At 58.1% G+C, this 21,282-nt stretch overlaps 1 protein-coding gene across 2 annotated transcripts; it reads left to right on the top strand.

The window, feature by feature from the left end:
• Positions 1 to 4,500: 4,500 nt before the first annotated feature.
• Positions 4,501 to 15,892, top strand: NKX2-2 (NK2 homeobox 2). Of its 2 annotated transcripts, none has more exons than XM_020878330.2 (3): positions 4,501 to 4,603; positions 12,858 to 13,541; positions 14,419 to 15,892. In XM_020878330.2, the coding sequence occupies exons 2-3, from the start codon at positions 13,283 to 13,285 to the stop codon at positions 14,979 to 14,981; spliced, it is 822 nt and encodes a 273-aa protein (XP_020733989.1). In that variant the 5' UTR covers positions 4,501 to 4,603; positions 12,858 to 13,282; the 3' UTR covers positions 14,982 to 15,892. The 2 variants fall into 2 exon arrangements, with proteins under 2 accessions (XP_020733989.1, XP_070328339.1); XM_070472238.1 differs by lacking the exon at positions 4,501 to 4,603 and adding an exon at positions 5,247 to 5,373.
• Positions 15,893 to 21,282: the final 5,390 nt, after the last annotated feature.

The raw sequence follows: 21,282 nt of genomic DNA, 5'->3' as shown, positions 1-21,282 counted from the left end.
CCAACCATAAATGTGAATCATGGACCTAATCCAGACTCGGAGAAGGCAATGGCACCCCACTCCAGTACTCTTGCCTGGAAAATCCCATGGTCAGAGGAGCCTGGTATGACTGAGCGACTTCACTTTCACTTTTCACTTCTATGCGTTGGAGAAGGAAATGGCAACCCACTCCAGTGTTCTTGCCTGGAGAATCCCAGGGATGGGGTCGCACAAGAGTCTGACACCACTGAAGTGACCTAGCAGCAGCAGCAGCAGCAGCAATCCAGACTCTAGATCTAACATCCAGTTTGTGGCTGTTCAAGGGACAGAGGAACAAAGGAAGGGACACCAGGAGAAAATAGTCTGGCAAATCCAGGATGGGGGAGGGGGATTCTACAAGTCATCTGGGTTCTCAAAAGTCAAAAGTGGAATGGAAGGAAAGAAGGGCAACAATGAAGATTGTTGTAAATTAAAAGAATGAGAATATAAAAAACTAAAATTATAAATATCAAATGCAGCATGTGAACCTTAAATAGGTCCTGGTTCTGGGGGGCATAAAATGAACTGGCTATAAAAATACACTTTGTTTTAGGTGAAATTTGAATAAGGAATAAATATCAGATAAATTATGGAATCATTGCTAATTTTCTAAAGCCCAGTAATGATATTGTGATTATGTTGAAGAATGTCTTTTCTTACAAGATGTATACTGAAATGTCTAGGGAGAAGTATCATGGTATCTATAACCTTCATTCCAACTAGTTCTACAAGAAGAAAATGCATTTATATAGAGTGATGAGCTTAAGTGGTAAAATGTAAATTAGTGTTGAATCCAAGTAGAGGGTATACAAAGGTTCACTCTGTTATTCTTTCAATGTGTGTGTGTATGTGTGTGTGTGTGTGTCTGTGTGAGAACACTCAGAATAAAAGTTGGGAAAGTTAAAAAAGAACAACTCTGAGGATCACTGGTCTTGCGCAGATTCCATTCTCTCCTACCTTCTTGCCCCAATGGAAAAGGAGACACATTTCATTTTTTGAATGACTTTTTTGAGATGTAGTTTCACATACCACACAATTCAGCCAATTTAATGTGGACAATCCAATGGTTTTTAGTTATATTCACTGAATTGTCTGACCAACACCCCCATCATTCATTGAACATTTTCATTACCACTCCCCCCAAGAACCCACCCCTTATCCATCACTCCCCAGTCTCCTCATGCTGCCCCACCCCAGCCTTAGGCAACCACTAGCTTAGCTTCTATCTAGACAAATTTGACTCTTACTTTTTGAGGATCTGACACATGGTATCCAACATCGTGGCTGCTTCCAATGCTTTAACACAATGGTCTGTATCCACTGTGTTTGCTCACGCTTGGTTCTGTGTAGGACATGAGGGGGAGTTGGTTTCATTTTCAGCCTCTGATGGCCCAAGAACCTCATCAGACCATGACTTCTGGCTCTACAGCGGGATGTTCTTGAGAGAAAGAAGTGGGTCTGCTTTCAGATAAAGTGGACTGGGATTTCATATCAGATGAACTCAGTTGACGCTTTCTCTGGCTGAAGATCCGTCTGTAGTCTCCTGCATACCTGATTTTGCACAATGATGGTATCTGCAGATGCACCAAGCTTCCTGACAGCCCCCCAATGTCAGGGGTGGTGGACATGGACTGTCCTCCGAGTCCATCTCAGCTCTCACCTTCATGGAGCTACTCTGCTCACCAGGCAGGATGCCGACATAAGGTACAAACAAGACACCTGCCTTCCTAGACTGTCTAGACTTCCTAGCAGACGAAGCAGCCGTAAGGGACAAGGAACTCTCTCTGAGGGAGCTACTGTGTAGTTCTTCTCAAGACAATGCAATTATATCCTTCCTGGCTGGGTTCAAAGCACTATAAGGTTTTTGCTTTGGTTGATTTTTACTTGTAAGCACCAGGAACTGCTCATCCCCAGAGCATCATCTTGCAGCTGATGATGCCTTTGGGGAACACTGTAGATGAAGGTTTTTTCCTGTGAATAAGTTCATGAATTCTGAGTCTGTGGGTAGAACAGGAATGTCTCTGAAGTAGTAACAACATAAAAACACAATGGAACTAAGAAAACACACTGCATGAAATCTGTTTAGGGCTGAGGACAATTGAGTGTGCCAAATCCAGCACTGGGTTGCTAGTTAAGCCCAAGGAGAGAATGCATGGGTTTACCTCAACAGTTGAATTTTATTTCAACCCTGCTCCCCACTGCATTTCCTTTGTCATGGATTTTTATTATCAATTGCCTAGTTCACGCCCCAGTGCATGTGCTATTTTTAATGAGTTTTTCCCCAAAAGGGAATCATATAAAGGCTGATGTGATGTACCCTTTGCTTCATGTCTCTCAGTTTTCCAAGTGAGCCCACCAAACACTGGCTTTCCAAGCTCATTGTCTGTGTCCCTGTTCACTACATAGCAGTTATCAGGGAAAGGACAGGGAAAAAACACACAAGCCTCTTGTTAGACAAAGATGCCCTTCCTGTGAAGACTACAGACATGAAGGTCTGTCTTCAAACCCTCTCATCCAGTTTCAGGTGTGAAGCAGTATTTTCACCCAAAGAAGTGATTTACCAGGATCACAGAGTTTACACTGGGAGGTGACATAAACCCAAAAATACACTCTAGATTTTGTTCTGAACCATAAAGACTGAAAATCCAAGAAAAAAAATCAAAAAGAAATGGAGCAGTAATTTTCCAAGATTAACAACTCCTGCAGGCTTGAGTGAAGCCCCAGAGTTCTCTGCGGTAACTAAGGATTCTGGGAGCTCACTGTAAGGCCCAGAAGAGCCAGTGTGGAGAGGCTTTGTGGTGCTCAGTACTGAAGGTTAAGAGGTTCATTTCATAGCTCTTCTTTGCACCTGTTGCATGGGTTCCTCCCGCTCCTTCACCCCATCTTGCTTCTCCCCTTCTCTCCCACTCCTGTCAACAGCATCATTTTTCTACCCTTAACTGCCACTAAGGACAGTTATCCAGTGAACGCGGACCCAGGGTAACTTGTAATAGTGAAGTCAAATGCTTATGTTTTTCCCTGCAGTAGGGCAACATTTTTCATCTCTGATTTTCCTTGGCCAGATGGAGGATGTCATTCATGGAACCCCAGGCGTTTTGAAGATGAAAAGGAAGGTAGGGGGCCCAGCACAGTGCTTATTAACCACAGGGAGAATTTGGTTCCCTTCAAGAAATAGCGAAGTAATGGCACAGGAGAGATGATGACTCTGAATGAATTCATGTGAGTAAAGTGTGAGGTGACCAGTTTGGGGATGTGCAGTCCCGAGGCCACCTTCTGGAGGAGAAAAACGAAACAATTGTTTTCTATTACCGCACTTTATTGACCTCCCTTTCCGGAATCACACAGGGCCACTCTGATTTCATGTCCAATGCAGAATTGCCTCTGTCTGAGTGCTTCGGCTGCCATTTAATTTAAATAAGGTGGCTGACATGTGACACTGCAGTCCACAGTCAGGCTTGAGGCAGGACTCATCTCAGGCGCTCCTTCAGTCAGTAGACTGTTCCACTTCCATCTTTGCCTCCTCTCCAAAAACATCCTGCCTAGGGGGTCAGGAGACCCCACCCCCACCCCCAAATTCCACCGACCTGCAGGGCCCCGCACATCTTCAGCTTTCAAACACCACCTCTCCTGTTCAGACTAAAGTCCCACAGGAGGTATCAACCGTCTGGAAAATAAAACAGCTTCCCCGGGCCAGATGAAAAAAAAAAAAAGGAGCTGAAAAGCTACAGAAATCAACTCCAGAGGCGGCGTCTAACCCTGGACAGGTGGCACCTTGGCACCAATGCATTGCAATCACTTTCTTCCCGGGCCGCAGGGCTGAACCCCTCTCCCAGAAAGACCTACACCCCTCAATCTGGAGCGGGGAGTGCGCTGGGGGGAGGAGCCAGGAGCCTGGGGCTAGAGGTCTGTGACCTCCCGCCGAGCCGTGCTATCGGCCTTGGATCGGCTATCTAGTGTAAACGCGGTTTCACACATAAATAACGTGCCACATCTGGCCCTACGGTTTTATGGCGTCTTAGCGACCGAGCAATTTATAGATGGCGACCTTGTTAGGCAGCAGCCCGGGTTCGCCGGGAGCTGAGGGGTCCGAGACCACGCTGGGGACGGAGGAAGGGCGAGGGAGAGGCGAGGCCTGGGGTCTCAGGTCTCCGGCTCCGAGGGGCGGCTCCGGAGAGGGACCACCCGCCTGTTTGTGGATGGGGGGTCGCAGCAAGGTGGCAACCCCCCTCCTTCCAAGCTGGCCATGTGGCAGCTGAAAGGGCCATCGAAGCCCAAGTGTGTTTGCGCTCATACCCGATTTATTACCGCTGAACATATGGCCAATATTTTGACTCACGTCAGTCGGGCAAGGAAAACAAACAGAGCGCGCGGCGCGGGGGAGCGGCCCCCTCCGCCGGGGCTGCGCGGCGGCCGCGGGGCCGGAGCCGGAGGGTGGGGCCGCCGGGCCGGGAGCCGGAGCCGGGAGGGGGAGCGCTCGCCGCGCCAGTGCCCGTGCGCCCGCCGCTCTGCAGCCGCCCGCGGCTCGGGATAAAGAGCGGCCGGGGATCCGCGTGCTCGCGGGCCGGGGCTCCGGGCGCAGCTCCAGGTGAGCCTTCCGCTAGCGCGTGGTCCGGGGTGGTCGGGATCTCGGGGTGCGCTGCTGCGCGAGAAGCCGTACCGGAGCCCCGCGTCGTCCCCCCACCGCCCACCCCGGCTGTCGCGCCAGCAGCCCGCGCGGGCCTCCGCCGCCGCCGGGGACCCGAACGCCTCGGGGCCGGGACCCTGCCGCGTGGGCCCGGGAGTGAGAGGGGTCTGGGGTTCCACGCGCGACTGCCTGAGCGGCCCCCTCTCGCGCTTCTCGCCCCGGCTCGGCGGTGGGGGGTGTCGGGAAGCAGCAGGTGGCCAAGTGCCGGGCGTCTCGGGTCCTCCGCCGGCTCCGTGGGTCACGAGGGGGGCGCTCCGGGAGGGACCGAGCCCCGTCCGCCGCGCCCCCCGGGAAGGAAAAGTTTTACCTGCCGCCGAGGCCAGGTGCTCCGGCCGCGGCGCACTTTCCAGCCCGCCGGGGAGCGAGACCTCCGGAGGCCCGCAGGTGCGGGCGCCGGGGAACTCGGGGAGGAGCGGCGCGGCGGGGCTCGGAGCCCCGCCCGGGAGGGCGCGACGGGGGAGGGGCGCCGAGGAGGGGGGTCCCGGGTAGGTGGTGGAGGACTAGATAAAGGCGCGCCTGGAGATTCGCCGGGGCTGTCGCCACAGCGCCGAGAGTGGGAGGCGGAGCGGGTGCGCCGCGCGCCTCGGGCCCCTCCCCATCGCCGGCTCGAGAGGTTCCTGGGCCGCCCCAGCCCCAGCCGGGAACGGCGCGCCTCTGCCTTACCTTCTCGGGTAAGTCTCCCCCGTGCGCGCCGGACCGGGGCTGCTGGCGGAGGCGATGTCCCCCAGGCAATTTGGAGATGGCGCCTCTCGGAGAAAGAGGTGCTCTTCGGGTGGAACTGGACCACGAGGTGGGGTGGGGGGTGAGGAGGAAGAGAGTGAGGGGCGGGAGTCACCGGCAGGAAGGACCAGGGCTGGGGGGCCGAGTAGGGGTCAGGGGGTTCTTTGGGGAGGCGGCTCCAGCCAGGACTTTGAGGGGTCGCGCCAGGCGCCAGACAGTTCTCGTTTGTGTCAGTAGAGATCGCCAGAGGATCAGAAATGCGCCTCAGTGGGCTCTGCTGAGGCCCTGGTCTCCGAGGGGGCGCCCCCACTGCGCCCCCCTCCCCAAACACACACACACTGCGAGGAGGACCTTTGGCGCGCCTCTAGCACCTTCTCGATCTCGGTGGCGCTGGGGGATGGAGAGGGGGCTTTGCGTCCAGCGGAGGTCTGTGGACCTCGGGGGCTCAGACTGGTGAAATGAGAGAGCCCCAGGAACCCCCTCTCTCTGGTGCCGGAGGGCCCTCGAGAGTTGGTTCCCCGCGTTCCAGGCCGAGCTCGCAGGCTCCGCGCTGGCTGGAAGCGAGGCGTCCCCGCGCCGGCGAGGGCAACGAGGCGCCGAACCTTCAGCCGAGCTCCAAGTGCTGAGTACTAACCCGTTTGGAGAGGCCGCTGGCTTTTCGAAGTCTTGTGGGAATGATTTTGTCACGTGTTGAGAAGTAAATTCAGATAAGAACGTGCTTTCGGCGTCGTGTTTTCTAGAGAAACCCAAATCTCCTGCATTGAAATCACCCTTATGGGAGGGTGGGGGGGAAAGGTCGAGCTTGGCTGGAAGAACGTTCCTGAAGGCAACACTGACGCTGCGTAATCTCATTGTAACATATTTAATCATTAGAGAAGCGCGAACGAATAGAGCAAAGGGGTGAGCCCGGGGGGACGTGGCGTTTGGTTCCCCCAATAAACCGGTGACAATGGATTGGCTGAGATGGGCTCATTTGGCCTAAAGGGGGCTTAGAGCTACGTTTTTCAAGAAAATATTGGAGGAAGGCCCGTTCCATTTTGCAGCGCGCCCGGAGCCACATTTCGTGTTCAATTTAACATCCATGAAAGTTAAACGGATTTTCTCGCCTTTTATTTTATTGGATGCATTTTCAAAGATCTCATTAAAGCACATTTATCAAAGTCCTAACATATGTCCGCCGGGTCTTTCGCCCACACAATGAGGCTGATTAATAGAAAGAGAAATCCTAATTTCTATTACAGTTTATGTCCTCGGGAAATTTTTTTTTTTTTTCTGAGGCAGATAATTGGGAAAGTGATGTGTCTTTCACCTTGTAGAAGGCGGGGTGGGGGGGGGGGAAGGGGTCAGCTCTAGCAGATACCTGCACCCTGCACCCACGATTAATTGCAGGAGGGACTCCAGGCTCTAGGTCCCAAGATCAGCTCTCTCCGAGGTTTTATAGAGTTCCTGGGGCTCCAGGAAGAGGTAGGGAGTGGGGTTCAGATATAGAATCTGAGCCCTGTCTCTGGGCCTAGAAATTTTCTCTGCCCAACATCTTCTAGATGACCTGACTTCCCTGGAAGGTGCCCTTATTCTTCCCCTCCTGTGGTAAGTTAACACAATATAGATCAAAGAAAAAAAAACTTCACCTTTGACTTGAACCCAAAGTGGACTCAGATTTCCTTTCCTTCACACTAGTCCCTGCTTTCTGGTCCCTCTGTCTGATGACTGTGGGTCTCTCCTGCCAGAGATTTGCACCTGTCCTGATCTGGCCTCACTGACAAGGCTGTAGTGCCCCCCAACCTCCCACCCCACCCCCATCCCACACCCCCACCTCCACCCACACCCCCACACTCCACACCCCCACACCTACCCCTACTCCCCACCCCTACCTTCACCCCCATCGCCCCACCCCCGCAGGCTGCAGGGACTTCCAGGGACCTGCTTCCTTCTCCAGGGGCAGAAGGTGAAGCCAATTGGTGCTAGGACCCAATGCAGATGAGCCTACTTCTCAGTTTTCTGGTTGGGAAAGGTCCCGCTTGGGGTTGGTACCCTGGGACCTCACTCCTGGACTTCTTTCCTCTGGCGACCAGAGCTGACAGCCCTGCTCTCTGCAGCGTCCCCCCCCCCCCCCCCGGCCCCCATTCCCCCACCTGGAGTGGAAGCTGCCACGAGCCACTTTGGAGGAATGAATCTTAAAGGTGGGCATCTTGTTCGCCGGGCTTGGGAACCAGGTTGGAAGATATTTTCCGTCCCCGCTGATTTCGAGTGCACACCACGCTCTGAGTCTCCAACCCGAGCTAAAATAAACCTCACCCCTCCCACAAAACCTTTGTGTCCGCGCGGCTAATCCTGCGAGGGGGGGAAGGAAGGTGCCTGCGCTTTGTCTCTGGAGTGAATGAAGACAAACGCTTAGCACCTTGGCGCTAACCAGACAATAAACTAATCCACTTGAAGGCTGTTATCTGAGATGGGATGTGCCGGGTGCCAGAGAGATCAGCCACGTACTGTACCAGAGAGTTTCTTTCAACCTCTTTTCATTCCAAAAAAGTCAAATTAGTATTTTCAAATAATGGGAAAGATCTTGTATTTTCAGTGACTGGACGGGCTTTTGTGGATGGGGGAGGGCGAGGGGTGCAGCCTGGAGCTTCAAGGCTTTGGGATCCTCAAGGCCGCCCTCCCTTTTTAGAGTAGGACTTCGAGGTAGCCCCCACCCCGGACTTTTTCTGCCCTGAACTCCTCTGGAGGAGGCACCTACCCAACAAGCTCTCACCAGCCTGAAAAGGGTAGGAGGAGCGCAGAGCACCTCCCAAGAGACCTTCAAGCCAAGAGGCCTTCGGCGAGAGGGAAGCGCGCGGAGTGGGGACTGCCCCGCTGCACTCCTCCAGGCACACCAAGCCAAGCTCCCACGCGTGGGTGTGACCAGGTCTCGCCTCACTTTCCCAAAGGACCTTCCCGTCTTGGATTGCGGCTGTTCAGAGCGCACCCCTCCCCCAACAGGGGGCGTCCAGCCGCGCACAGTGCAGGCGCAAGGCTCTGGGGGCCAGGGTGCACCAGGGCGGCCCCCCGCGCTCCGCAGCTCAGAAAAGGCGCTCGTGTTTGAGCTACCTGGGAAAGTAAACAGGTAAACACTGGGCCGACTTGGAGGACCACTTGTCCTGGAGTGGGGACACAGCCTGTGTACATTCGCCTCCCGCCCGGGGCCTCCGGCAGTGATTCAGCTCCCCACGCGCCCTCTGCAGCGCCTGCGCCTCCATCCCTCCGGCACCGGAGCTGAGCGGCCTGAGAAGTCTCCTAAGAAGATGCCTTCCAGTCTCCAGGGAGAAAGATACTCTCCGTCCGCTCCTCCTATCTCCCCATGGGGCCCGTGACACCCTCTGAGCTGTCCCCAACAGGAGAAAAGGGGAGGTAGAACTCGAGATGTGTAAGCAAGTTGGAGCCCCAACGCCGGAGCCTAATGACCCAGGGTGGGGGCCTTTGGCTGCTCAGGTGACCCTGCAGGGGTCGGAGGTGGTGGTCGCACACCAGAGAGCTAAGCCCTGTCCCCCTCTGGCCCAAGACAGCTGCCATCAATCTCCTGGCACCTCTCAGTTTCTCCCCAAGTTCACAGCAGAAGGCCCAAGGCTGAACAGCTCAGGAGCTTCCCCGGAAGCACAGCAGAACCCAGAGCCCAAACCCAAACAAGAGGGGACCCAGGACACGGTCTGCTCCTGGGTGCGAGCAATGGGCAGCCGGAAAGAAGGTATTCAGGAATCCCGGGATGGGGAGGCCAGCACATCCAAGCAGAGCTGGTTAACCAGAGGACCCAGCGCGCTCAGAGCCAACTCGCTGGGGAGATGGGGGCATTCGTTAAGGACTCTGAAAGGGCCAGGGGCGCCGGCTTGGCCTGCTTCATGGGCCGTATCCCACCAGGCAGGAGACCCCTGGTTCACAAAGTCCAGGCTGTGCTGCTCCCAGCAAGACCCCTTGGGTAACCCTTCGGATGCAATCACCTGTCTACTTTCTGTGCAGAGGTGAGGTTTAGTGCCTGGCCCCCCCGCTCTCTCTTCGGGCCGCATGAGATCCGAGAGACTCTGGGCATCAGACCTGTCCCCCGGCAGCCAGCTGCTCCCCTGCCGGCCTCCCAGCGTCCGCAGGCCACTCCTGGGGGACTTGAATTTTATGATCTTCCTCTAACTAGCCGAGTTTCTCCCCTTCAATTACCGGCCTCCCAGCAGTCTCTCTGGGCCTTTTCAATTGCAAATGTCAGCGCTTTGGAAGCGGACGCGGGAACCGCACGGGCAACAGAGTGCTGGGCAAAATGGATTCGCAAGGTCCCAGGAGGAAGACACAGCGCAGCGGATGGGGCAGGAAAAACTACCAAGGGTGAGGGTGGAGGGGGGAGCAGAGACCCAGGCAGCGGCCTGTGCAGGCAGGGGTGTGGGCCCCCCCACCCCCCGCAAGAGCTGCAGAAAGGGGCCCCTGAGGCCCGAGGTGTGGAACTCTGGCCTGTTGAGGCTGAGGGGCCCCCGTCTCCATGAACTGGTCCCGGCGTGGGGGTGAGGGGGCCTGTTTCTCAGAGCGCTTCCCCACTGCTACCGCTCCAGGATCAATCTCCAGGAAGGTGGTCTCCCAGGTGCTGTGCTCCATAAAGATGGGGGGGCGGGGGGGGCTGGGGGGGCAGGGAGGGGACGTGATCCACAGTGGCAGCGCTGATGGGATCCTGGGAGAGGCCACCTTGAGGACAGAAGGGAGAAGTTAGGAGCGAAGTGGAACTAGGTGGTTCCCAGGTGAGGGACTGAGCAGGCTGGGTGCAGGGGGTGGGGGGTGTCTGGGGGCACCCCTCCCAAAGATGGTTCAGGACAGAAGCCAAAGGGACACACTTCTTGCCAAAAGTGACATTTCTCACCCAACCCAGCAATTGGCCTGGTCCACCCAGACTCATTTCTGACTTTCCTGGCGCTTACCCTGGTCCCCAAGAGACGCCCCCTCCCTTGGGACACAGGAAGCCAAGGAGGGGCCAGGACGATTTTTTTCTGCAAAGCTTGGGTTGAGGAACTTTCCTCGCCAGTTATTTATTTAGCAGCTGAGTAACAATGGCCGGGGCAGGCCCAGGAGCCCTTGTTTCCAAACTCTGGGCCTCCCCGACGCCTGCAGACCCAACTTCCCTCCTCCGACTGGACGGGGCAGAGAGCTCCCGAGTGAGGGGGAGGGGAGGCAAGGCCGGGGGTGGGGGGGGAGGGGAGGCAAGGCCGGGGTGGGGGGGGGGGGGGGAGGCTGGGAAAGGCAGACTGGAGAGAGAAAGGGGGGAAAAGGCACGAAAAGTAATGGGTTCGAGGAACAGGATTCAAATCAGTTTCTAATTCTTGCCCGGGGAGGAGGGGCGGGCAAGCGGGGGGAGAAAGGAGAAAGGGAAAAGTAGGAGGAAAAAGAGAGGAATGAGGAGCGTCGACATGAAGGGGTTTCCTTAATATTGTGGACGGATTCAGAAATGAATGAAGAGATAGTCCATTGAAAAGGGTTGAATGCCATGACAACTAGGAACAACCTTAGATTTATTCCAAACAGTTAGGACACATTGAAAGAGAGCGTCAATCATGTATTATTTCGCCACTGAAATAAATGCAAAAACCGAGCCGGGACAAAGGCTTCCAACGGGAGCGGGACATTTGTCTACATTTCGCTCATTGTCCGCAGCTTAGCAATCGGTTTGTATTTGTGTTTGCCCGGGTCCGACCACCCAGGACGCGCCGACGAGGGGCTCGCTCTAACCTGGGGCATTGTCACCCACGTCACATACTGGGGGCGAGGCAGCGAGGGCTGCAGAAAGCCGCCGAGCGGCTCGGGGAGAGGCGCCCTCGTCGGGCGCTCGCAACTCGGGGGCGGCCCGGGCGCGGAGGCCTCAGCTGCGCGCGGGGAGGCCCGGCGCCCGCCTGCGCTCGCGGCGAGGAGGCGGCCAGACCCCCCCGCGGCCTTCTCCGTTCCCCCCCCCCCCGGGGCAAACCAGTTCAGACGCTCCTCTAGGGTGGACAAGCATCAGGTAGCAAACCTGCGGCCCCCCCCCCAAAATAAAACTGGAAGGAGGGGCGGGGGTGCGGCGCGGACTTTTCCTCGCCGGTCCCGAGCAGAAGGTGCCTTCCCGGGAAAGTTCAGTTCCAACCTCACACAAGCTGAGAGCCTGCTCGCAACACGCCCCTGAGGCATCCAAAAGGACTCTCTGCGGAGAAAACTCCAGAGAGAAGTCAGCAGCACCTCCTGCCCTGCGACCCCCTCTCCCGCCGTTTTGGGGTCCTCACCCCCGCTGGAGCCTGTGCCCGCGCCCCGCCAACCCTCCTCTCTCTCCGCCCCCGCCGGAGGCTGCAGAGGGAGGCATAATAGGGGGCAGGGAGGGCGCGGGGCCGTCTGCCCTCCCCTCCACCCGGAGGGCGCGGCCCGCGGGCCCGGAGGTGGTGGGGCCGGGACCGATCGAGGCTCGGGGAAGACTTCTCCACTCCCCACACCACCCCGCTCCTCCCCTCCCCTCCCCGAGCGCCCGCACAGCCCCAAGTGAACGGTGCGGTCCTGCTCGGCCGGCCTCACGGAGCCGGAGGGGGAGAGGGGAGGCGGGGAGACGGAAATGTCTTTAGCAAATAAAGGGTGGCGGGCCGGGGTGGGAGGGGGGGTGTGCGGGTGTCGCTGGGTGGTGGCTCCGGCCGGCTTCGAGCCGATCCCTCTCCTGGGTTTCGGGCTCTTTCGGCGTTAACTAGAATCAATTACTTGCCTTGTCATTTCTGGTACTCATCCTTAAGCCTCAACCAAAATATTGACCTAGGAGGCTTACAGAAGTTGGGCTCTTGCCATTTGAACCGGATCTTGTTTAGGGAACCGCCAGCGATGGGAAGGAGAGATTTCCGCGACTCAGCCTGCGCCCCCTCCCCCTTTTCCAAAGGCGCCACAAATCGCCAATTTTCCGGCTTGCTGGGGGCGGGAGCGCGGGGGCGGGGAGGCAGGAACCCGTGAATGTTAAGGAGGACTTTTTTTTTTCTTTTCCCTCCTCCTCCGGCTTCTGTTTTGTTTTCTTTCCTCCTCCCTTGCTTTTTTTTTTTTTTTTTGAAGATGCAATTTGTTAAAACGGCCCTTTCAAGTGTGTGGACTCGCGAGCGACGCGGTGGTCCTTTGTATGTAAATACTGGGTTAAAAAAAAAAGGCTCGCCCAGTCTTTGCAATTAATTGACACGTTACACCTCTCATCTTGCTCTAGAGGGCTGTTGGCTGGGAGCGCGGAGCTCCCCAAAACCCACAATTTCACATCTGCAAATACAGTCTTCATCCACTTGACTTCCAAGACCCGCCCACACGTGTCCAACCTTTGCGTTTTAATGTCTCCCCCCTCCTTTTTTTTCCACTCTTCTCTCGCTCCCTCTCTCGCTCCCCCTCCCTCCCTCTGTCTCTCTTTCCCTCCCTCTCTTTCTCCCCCTCTTGCCCCCCCTCTCCCCAGGTTCGTGAGTGGAGCCCAGCCTTATATGGACTGATCGCTCGGGCAATGGCCCATTTTTTCCTCGCCACCAGCCGCCACCGCGCGCCGAGCGGCCGCCGGAGCTGACGCCGCCTTGGCACCCCTCCTGGAGTTACAAACTCGGGCCCGGCCCGCGGCGCTGGCGCGCAGGCCGCCCGGCACCCCGCGTCCATTTCCGCGTGCCTGTAGAGAAGACACCCGCAACTCCTGGGGCTTTTTTCCCCCCTCTCCCCTCTCCGGGAGTTTCTTTCTCTTTCTTAAACAAAATAATCTCTCTAATTAAAGCCCATCCCCCCTCCCCTCCCCCAACCCCTCTCCCCATACCCCCTCCCCCGCCCCTACTGGGAGCACCACGAATTGACCAAGTGAAGCTACAACTTTGCGGCATAAATTGCGGGGTGCGGGCCATGTCGCTGACCAACACAAAGACGGGGTTTTCGGTCAAGGACATCTTGGACCTGCCGGACACCAACGATGAGGAGGGCTCGGTGGCCGAAGGGCCGGAGGAGGAGAACGAAGGCCCGGAGCCCGCCAAGAGGGCTGGGCCGCTGGGGCAGGGCGCCCTGGACACAGTGCAGAGCCTGCCCCTCAAGAACCCCTTCTACGACAGCAGCGACAACCCCTACACGCGCTGGCTGGCCAGCACCGAGGGCCTTCAGTACTCGCGTAAGTAGCGCCGCTGGGCTGCCGCGGCTGGTGACCGCAGCCCGGGAGAGGAAGGGGAAGGGGCCCTGTGAGCCGGATCCCTCACCCTGCGCCCCCGGAAAGATGCCTAACGCTTGTTTGGGATGCCCTGTTCTCTTCCCGCCTCGCCAGACGTCCCTGGGCTGGGGCTGGGGGGGGGCGGGGCACTTGGTCTCACGTTCTTTCCGAAGAGAAATTAGGAGGGAGAGGGGGAAGGGGGTACCTCCCAAGGGCCGGTTACAGACGTCAACCGGGACGGACAGCTCGGGCAGGGGTCCCCTCCCCCATTCCGACTGCCGGGAGTGACCGGCCTGCAGCAGGCTAGCCTGCCTCGGGGTACGGGGAGAGGGTGGCCTGGGTATAAATAGCTCACCCTACCCCCCTCCCCGTTTCATAGAGGCGGCTTTGTGCGGTGCGGAGGGTGTCCAGAAAGTCGGAAAGCAGAAACGAAAGCCCCCAAAAACCTGCCTTAAATGGCCGACCCGATCAATGCCGGGATTGTGGGTTTTTTCTTTTAAAAATCTGCCCACGTCTCTCCGGAGAGGAAACTGCTTAAGGGGGCCGGAGCCCATAACCCGCGGTGATCTCCTCTGCGCGCCACTCCTCCCGCCCCCCCCCCAAATACGCACCCATCCTGGGCGAACCCCTAGAAACCACAGCCCCGAGTCCCTACTCCTGCCTCTTCTCTTTCCCCCGGGGAAGTGGGGAGACGCCGACAGTTCCATCCGGCGTGGAGCGGGGCGAGGGTCTGGGCGAAGGCAGCCGGGCCGGCCAGCGGGGCGCACGGGGCAAAGGGCGCGCGGAAGATCCGGGGCGCACGGGGGCCTACAGGCGCCTGACAGACCTCCCTCTCTTCCAGTGCACGGGCTGGCGGCCGGCGCGGCGCCCCAAGACTCGAGTTCCAAATCCCCGGAGCCATCGGCCGACGAGTCACCGGACAATGACAAGGAGACCCCCGGCGGCGGGGGGGACGCCGGCAAGAAGCGGAAGCGGCGGGTGCTCTTCTCCAAAGCGCAGACCTACGAGCTGGAGCGGCGCTTCCGGCAGCAGCGGTACCTGTCGGCGCCGGAGCGCGAGCACCTGGCCAGCCTTATCCGCCTGACGCCCACGCAGGTGAAGATCTGGTTCCAGAACCACCGCTACAAGATGAAGCGCGCCCGGGCCGAGAAAGGTATGGAGGTGACGCCCCTGCCCTCACCGCGCCGGGTGGCCGTGCCGGTTTTGGTCAGGGACGGCAAGCCGTGCCACGCGCTCAAAGCCCAGGACCTGGCAGCAGCCACCTTCCAGGCGGGCATCCCCTTTTCGGCCTACAGCGCGCAGTCTCTGCAACACATGCAGTACAACGCCCAGTACAGCTCGGCCGGCGCCCCCCAGTACCCGACAGCACACCCCCTGGTCCAGGCCCAGCAGTGGACTTGGTGAGCGCCCGCCCCTCCCAGACTCGAGGCCCCAGGCCCAGGCCCCACCCCGGCGGCGGAGGCGCGGAGGACTCTCGGCCCGTACGGTGGTTATTATATTATAATTATTATTATGGAGTCGAGTTGACTCTCGGCTTCGTCGGAGAGGCGCCAAGAGTTGGCCTGCACCTCCTTGGAGAGGCAGTTCCACCCACCCAGCTCCGCCTCACCCCTCTCTCCGTTTGAACCATTGGAGATGGCTGAACCCTAAGCCGTGTTTACAGAATGTTTGCGCAGCTTCGCTTCTCTGCTTTCCCCGGGGACCTAATGGTCCCAGTGTTAACGTCTTCACTCGAGAAGGAGAAAAAGACCACACACACCCCCCCCCCCCCCCCCCCCCGCCTCGCGCCCTGCTTTTGTGAATTTTGTAAAATACGTTTGTGTGAGTAGCGATATTATTGTCAGCGTCTTCTAAAGCAAGTGGAAAACACTTTAAAAATAGAGGATTTTCTCCTTTTTTTTTTTTTATAAGAAAATGCTAACTATTTATGGCCATGTAAACGTTCTGACAACTGGTGGCAGATTTCGCTTTTCGTTGTAAATATCAGTGGTGATTGTTGCCAAAATGACCTTCAGGAAGGGCCCGTACCCCTCCGGGCCCAACTCCTTTCTTTGTGGTTTGTTTTGGTTTGCTTATGTTTGGTTACTCCTGCTTTCTTTTCTTTATATATTTTTAAATTTTGTTCAGTGCAAACATTTCTCAAATATGACAAAAGGAAAAAATAATGTAGGCGAGCGAGAAGCCCCCCTGCCCCGTCCTCCGGGGCCTGAGCCCCGGAATTTGGAGCTCAGCGGTTCCGTGCGGTTCCCCAAGAGCGCCGGGCGCTGAAAGCTTTCAATTTTTTTAAATAAGAATTTTAATAAAAATCCTGTGTTTAAAAAAAAAACCAAGCCCGGCCCTCCCGTTCTGTCATACTTTGTCGCCCCGCGCCGGGCCTGAGGCCTAGGGCAAGGAGCCGGGCCAGGCCGCGGGCCGCGCGCCCCCCAGCATCCTTTGGAGGCCGGGGCATCCGGGGCGCGGCACAGGTCCCGGGAACAGGCCCCACCCGGGCGGGCGGGTCAAACTCCGCGCATTGGCCCTGGGACACCGGATCTCAGGCGGGAGCGCCGGGCCTCGGGCCTGTGAGCGTCAGAGCGGCCGCCCGGGGTCGCCCGGCCTCTCTCGGCCTCGCCCCTGGTCTGCCTCTGAGCGGCTGCGTCCTGGCGCCGGAGGAAGAATGACTTTGGAAAACGCGAAGGCGAGAAGAGTAAACCTTACTCGCTTGCCCAAATCTACGACTGGCTCCTTAAGCCTGGGGAGCTGTTGATGCCTCTACACTCGTTGACTTTCACTTTGTTGCATTTGATTTAGCTCGTGCGATGAAGGGGGGTCGCTGAGGTTGAGACCGGTCGTCTTCTCTCCAATCCACAACCCCCTTGTTCGCGTCCGGGAGGTGGCCTAAGAGGAGGCTCCCAGACCTGGGCGCGGAGGCCCGGGACGGGTTTCAGGGCGCTCCAGGCTTCGGCTACAAGGAGGGGCGCGGGAGACGGGTGTGCGGTGGCCTCGCCAGGCTTCTCGGCCGGGGAGGGCCAGGCAGCGGGAGCCGAAGGCGATCCCTGCTAACCGAAGCCTTCTTTGCATCCCCGGTCTCCGCGTCTCCTGCCTGTCTCCCCGGACTGGATGCCGGGCCTCATCCCTTCCTAGCAATCGGCTGCGCGCGTTACCCCCAGACCAGCTCTGTGGCGTGAAGCTGAGCGAATTGCTCGCTAGAAAGTAGGGGTCTGGGTGGGGTGGTGCGCCCACCTCCTGGGCTGCCGTGAGGGTAGCGGGAGGTGACCACACAGCCCAAGTTCGCCCGGGGAGGGCGCCTCGGTACTTCCCTCGTTAGAGGTCCGATTCCATCCTATCCTTGTCGCCGGGAGAGCTCCCTGAAGGACGCCGGTGCATACCCGGGGAGCGTCGCAGAGGCCCCGCCGACTCAGGGATAGGGCCGCCTATCCTGTTATCTCGCTGATTTCCGAAAACACCCGGGGCTCCGAAGCTCAGAGCCCAGCCGGCGCTGGGAGACGCCTCGGGATATTGGAAGTCAGCCCCAGGCGGAAACTGAATCTGGGTTGTTTTTTTTTTCCTCGAGCTCCACCTTCGTGGCTGGGGGCGGGGGGCGAGGAGGCAGAGCAAAGGGAGCCGGTCCCAGCTGACTTACTCGCTGCCTCTAGTTGATGATCAGATTTAATTCAATATCTAAAGCAAACATGATTATCCGTGTGACCAAATCGGCGCGTCAATAGCACTCAACGCCACCCGCCCGGGACGTGATTACACGCTCTTCCCGCGTTGCGCAGCCACCCCTGGATAATTGAGGGCGTTGGAGCCTTGCGAATATCCTCCGAAATGTCCTTTCTCCTCTCTAGGTTCGACTGGGTTCTTCCAGGTCTTCCTCAGTGCTGGAAAGTCTACCTTTGTTCCCCACTCTAACGTGGAAACGTTTGGAGTTTTATAATTTGCTCTTTGCAAAAGCTAGGAGAATTCGCAAATCTTGTGTGCCCAATGCCCAGCTTGCCCAGTTACCAACCACTCAACATTCCTCTAGTAACCTCCCTATAACCCCATCCGCCCGCCGGGAAAGTGAGAGTTCTCAGCTTGTTGGAGTGGGGTTGTCAGGAGACCCGAGGCACAACCCCAAGACTTGGCTGGTTTTGACTGTTTCAGGACCCAAACTTATGGGAGCCAAAAATGATCGTAGGCAACCCCCACCGCCGCCCCTGCCAGGCCTCCAGCGAGGAAGGAGGCAGCGTGGAAGGGCCAAGTTCTCGCAGGCTTCCACGTGTGCACTTTGAGGGCACATTTGGGGCGGTGGCCAGGCTCCGGGCCTGGTGTCTGGGTGTGCGCTCCAGCGGCCCGGAGCCCGGGAGGTGGGCCCGACGCCCGCCTCTCTCTGTCCTCGGGTCCCCACGGAGTCAATAAAAGCGCCCGCAGAGCCTGTGTGGCCCTAACCCCAGCGCCCTGGGAGCGCACCCGGCGCCGGGTCCGCTTCAGCAGTCTATCTTCGCCCAATCTACAGCGGGGCCGCACAAAACGGCACAATGGGAGAGCTGGGAGCTGGGGATGTTAGAGGCGTGCATATTAAAAAGGGACAGAGAAAGGATCGCAGGGGACAGAGGGGAAGAGGGAGAAGGGGCCCACCCTCCGCCCCTCCGCCCCGCACCATTCAGCGCGCTTATCGCGGGCAGTGAATCCCAGAGTCAGGCAGAAGTCTTCTTGGGGTTTTGTTGGGCCCGTCACTGGGTCCCTTTGTCATCCGCGGGCTCCATGCTGGATTCCATATGGCCAGCTGGGCCAAGGGAGCGCGAGGAGGGACCCGCACAAAACCCAAATTGTGTCCGGCTTTCAAACCCTGTATTGTTGTCTGTGAAAGGAGGACGCATTAAAAATTCGTGCTATATCTATTGGGGAGGAGGTTGGAGGAGGGGGAAACAGCCACCCCTGTCTTTGATGGCCTCAGAGGGCGCTTGCCCCGCCTAGGCCCCGTGACACTCTCAGAGCTGGAGATCTCTCTGTCTCTGCCTCGGTCCCTCTAGCAAATACTGGCTCTAAGCTGGGGCTCGGGTCTGCGTATGTCCGCGTTCCGGGTCGGGGCTCCTTGCGCGCTTTGCAGGCTCCGGGGAGCGCAGCTAGCAGCTAGGCCTCTCTTGTCTAGGAGCCTGGAGTAGAGGCCAGTGAGCCGTGCCAGGCGCAGGAGGACACCGAGGTGCCCAGCGCCGGGGGAAGCGCAGAGGCCACCGGCTTCGCGGCTCTAGGATAGATGAAGAGCCAGGTCTCTTGTTCCTGAATTGGACGCGTCCTGACGCCTGGGCGCACGGAGCCAGCCCTCCTCGCACTGCAGGAGAGGGTCAGGGATGCCAAGGGACCCTTTAGGCCTGGATTTCTGCTGCAGCCGGCCTGAGCCGGCTTTCACCCTGCAGGACCCCCTCAGTGACCAACCCCCTGTCACTCAAATTATGCACCCAACCCTCCTGGCATCTCGGTGCCACCTAGGGAAACCGGTTTAGAAACTTCTTTCATGACCAGTACCTCCGTGCTGGAGGAGAAAGGGACTTCCTCTTTAATTCTCAATGTCTCCTGCATCGTTGCTTTTGGGAAACAGGGAGGCAGAGAGGGACTCCCAAAGAATTTGCCCAGTTTTGCCTCACCTAAGCACTCCGAAGTTAGTGGGGCGGTCAGAGAGCTGTTGGGTCATACCTTGTCACTAGAGCCAAGTCAGAAATTCTCGAAAGGAGTCCCCAAACAAAAAATGTGTTAGACAAAATGAATTCTTGCTGAGGCTGTGCGCTGTATGGAAATAGAAATAGAATCCATCAAGGATTCCAGGTGGAAATTCCAGCTCATCCAAATTTCAGGCGACCACCGCCTTTGTTTTTCTATTTTCCACAACTGCTGTCATGTTTAGTAGAATCATCTAACTTGATAAGAGTAGAAGCCCCCCATCTCCACGCTCCCCACCCCAGCCAAGGAAACAGTCTTTTCCTTACCTATTGACTGTTGGGCTTAGTCGAGACCTGGTGTGGATTTCTCCAGCCTTTTCAAGAGCCTGGTCATTGAAAAGCTAATCCAATATTTACCGAGCATAAGGACAGTTCTCAGACGTATTTATTAAGGCCCTACACTAAGTGATACTTGGCCTAAAGACAAAGACTAGGGGAGGGGGCGTCCGGGCGCACCCGATCCAGCCCGGGTGGGGTCTCCGGCGCCCAGAACTCTGCAACGAGGCGCGAACTTTGGAGATGCCGAAGTTCCCCTCCCGTGCTTAAGTGGCGTGTGGATTAGATATTATGTTGGCCGGTATTTCAGGAAATATGTACTTGTGGCTTCCTGAGAGGCCGGGCGCAATGACACTCTAAACCGTGTCGATATATCATCTTTTATCCAGGATCTGCAAATAAACCCCTGATCCCCCAGCGCATTATAGCCACCGCTATCTCTCCAAGGAAGCGATCTCAGTTTTATTGCTTTCACCAATGCCCCAATTTTCTCTCTCTCTCTCTCTCTCTCTCACACACACGCACACACACACTTTCCTCTCCCATCCATCCTGTCTGGTTTTTAAGGACTCAATTTTTCCCCCCCTTCCTCCCGGGGCATCACTATGAATAAAGAGACAGAAGGCCTAGGCGCCGCCACCCGAGCAAGTCAAGAAATGCAGGCCCGCCGGCCACCAGCCGCGCAGGGAACCCGTAGACGCACTGGCCGGGGTAGGGGGCGGGAGACCCCCATGTGGCCCGCGCGCCGCCGCCAGGAGGCGCTCCAGCCCCCCGGCGCGCCCAGCCTCGCCCCCCGCCTCGGGAGAGCTCCGGGAGGCAGCCGCGCCCCTCCTCGAGGTCCCCGACAGCCTTTCCACCAAGGCGCGGCCAGGCCCAGGGAGGAGTCGGCGGCTCCGAAACCGGATTAGAGTGTGTAAATCGGCGGCGGGCTCGGCATGTGCCGCGCGTCGATGGGAGCACCTGCGTTTGCGGACCACTCGTTTACTCGATTGTAATTTTCCCTCCATCCTTCTCCCTCCAAGGACGTGCCAGTCCCCGCCCCAGTCTGCATTATATTTGGGCATAAACAGCAAAGCCGTCCTGCGGTCCAGGCGCGCGCTGGCCACGGGGAGGGCTCCACGACGGGTCTCAGGGAGTGGGGTCCACCACCCGGAGACGACCCCTCGCACGTGTCGGTCCCTGTAAGGGCGGGCGAATGGTGGCTCCAAGTGGTTCAGGGAATAAAAGAGCGATGCTGAAAGGGAATTCCGATTTGGATGGAGGACTGGAGAGCGGGGCTGGGCGGGGGGGGGCGCGGATGGTGTCCTAGGAAGGAGAAACCCTCACCTGTCGCTCACCACCGAGTCGGGGGCTGCAGCCACTGCCGCTGGTCCTCGATCCCAATCCGGTTTAGGTGCGGCAGGCCGCTCCGGGGGGCGCACGGTGGGCTGTGAGCCCTCCGAGCCGCTGGCCGCTCCGGGGGACGCAAGGTGGGCGATGCAGCCGCGCCGTCCGGCCACCAGAGGGAGACTCCGCGCCGACGCCGGACGCTGGGGTCCGAGCGAGGGAGGCAGGACGGCGCCCCCCACCCCGGTTCAGAGCCCCCCCCCCCCCGCCCCGGCGCTGAGGCCCCGTGGGAGCTCCAGATTCTCTGAGAGTAGGAAGGACGCCGGCCCGTGGGTGCCTCCTGAGAAGGTGGGTGCGGGGGGCAGCGGGCTGGGGGCTGGACGGGTTCAATGCGGCCACGTCCGCCCGCCGAGCTCAGGGCC

Source organism: Odocoileus virginianus, chromosome 9 (genome assembly GCF_023699985.2).
Source record: "Odocoileus virginianus isolate 20LAN1187 ecotype Illinois chromosome 9, Ovbor_1.2, whole genome shotgun sequence".
Lineage (NCBI taxonomy): Eukaryota > Metazoa > Chordata > Mammalia > Artiodactyla > Cervidae > Odocoileus > Odocoileus virginianus.
Note: the sequence above shows the minus strand (reverse complement) of the source record. Positions and strands in the feature narration are given on the sequence as shown.

Excerpts from the sequence above, each read along its gene's own strand:
- NKX2-2 (XM_020878330.2), top strand. The coding sequence starts at position 13,283 with ATGTCGCTGACCAACACAAAGACGGGGTTTTCGGTCAAGGACATCTTG. Across the intron at positions 13,542-14,418 it reads CGAGGGCCTTCAGTACTCGC|TGCACGGGCTGGCGGCCGGC; the intron begins GTAAGTAGCGCC and ends CCTCTCTTCCAG.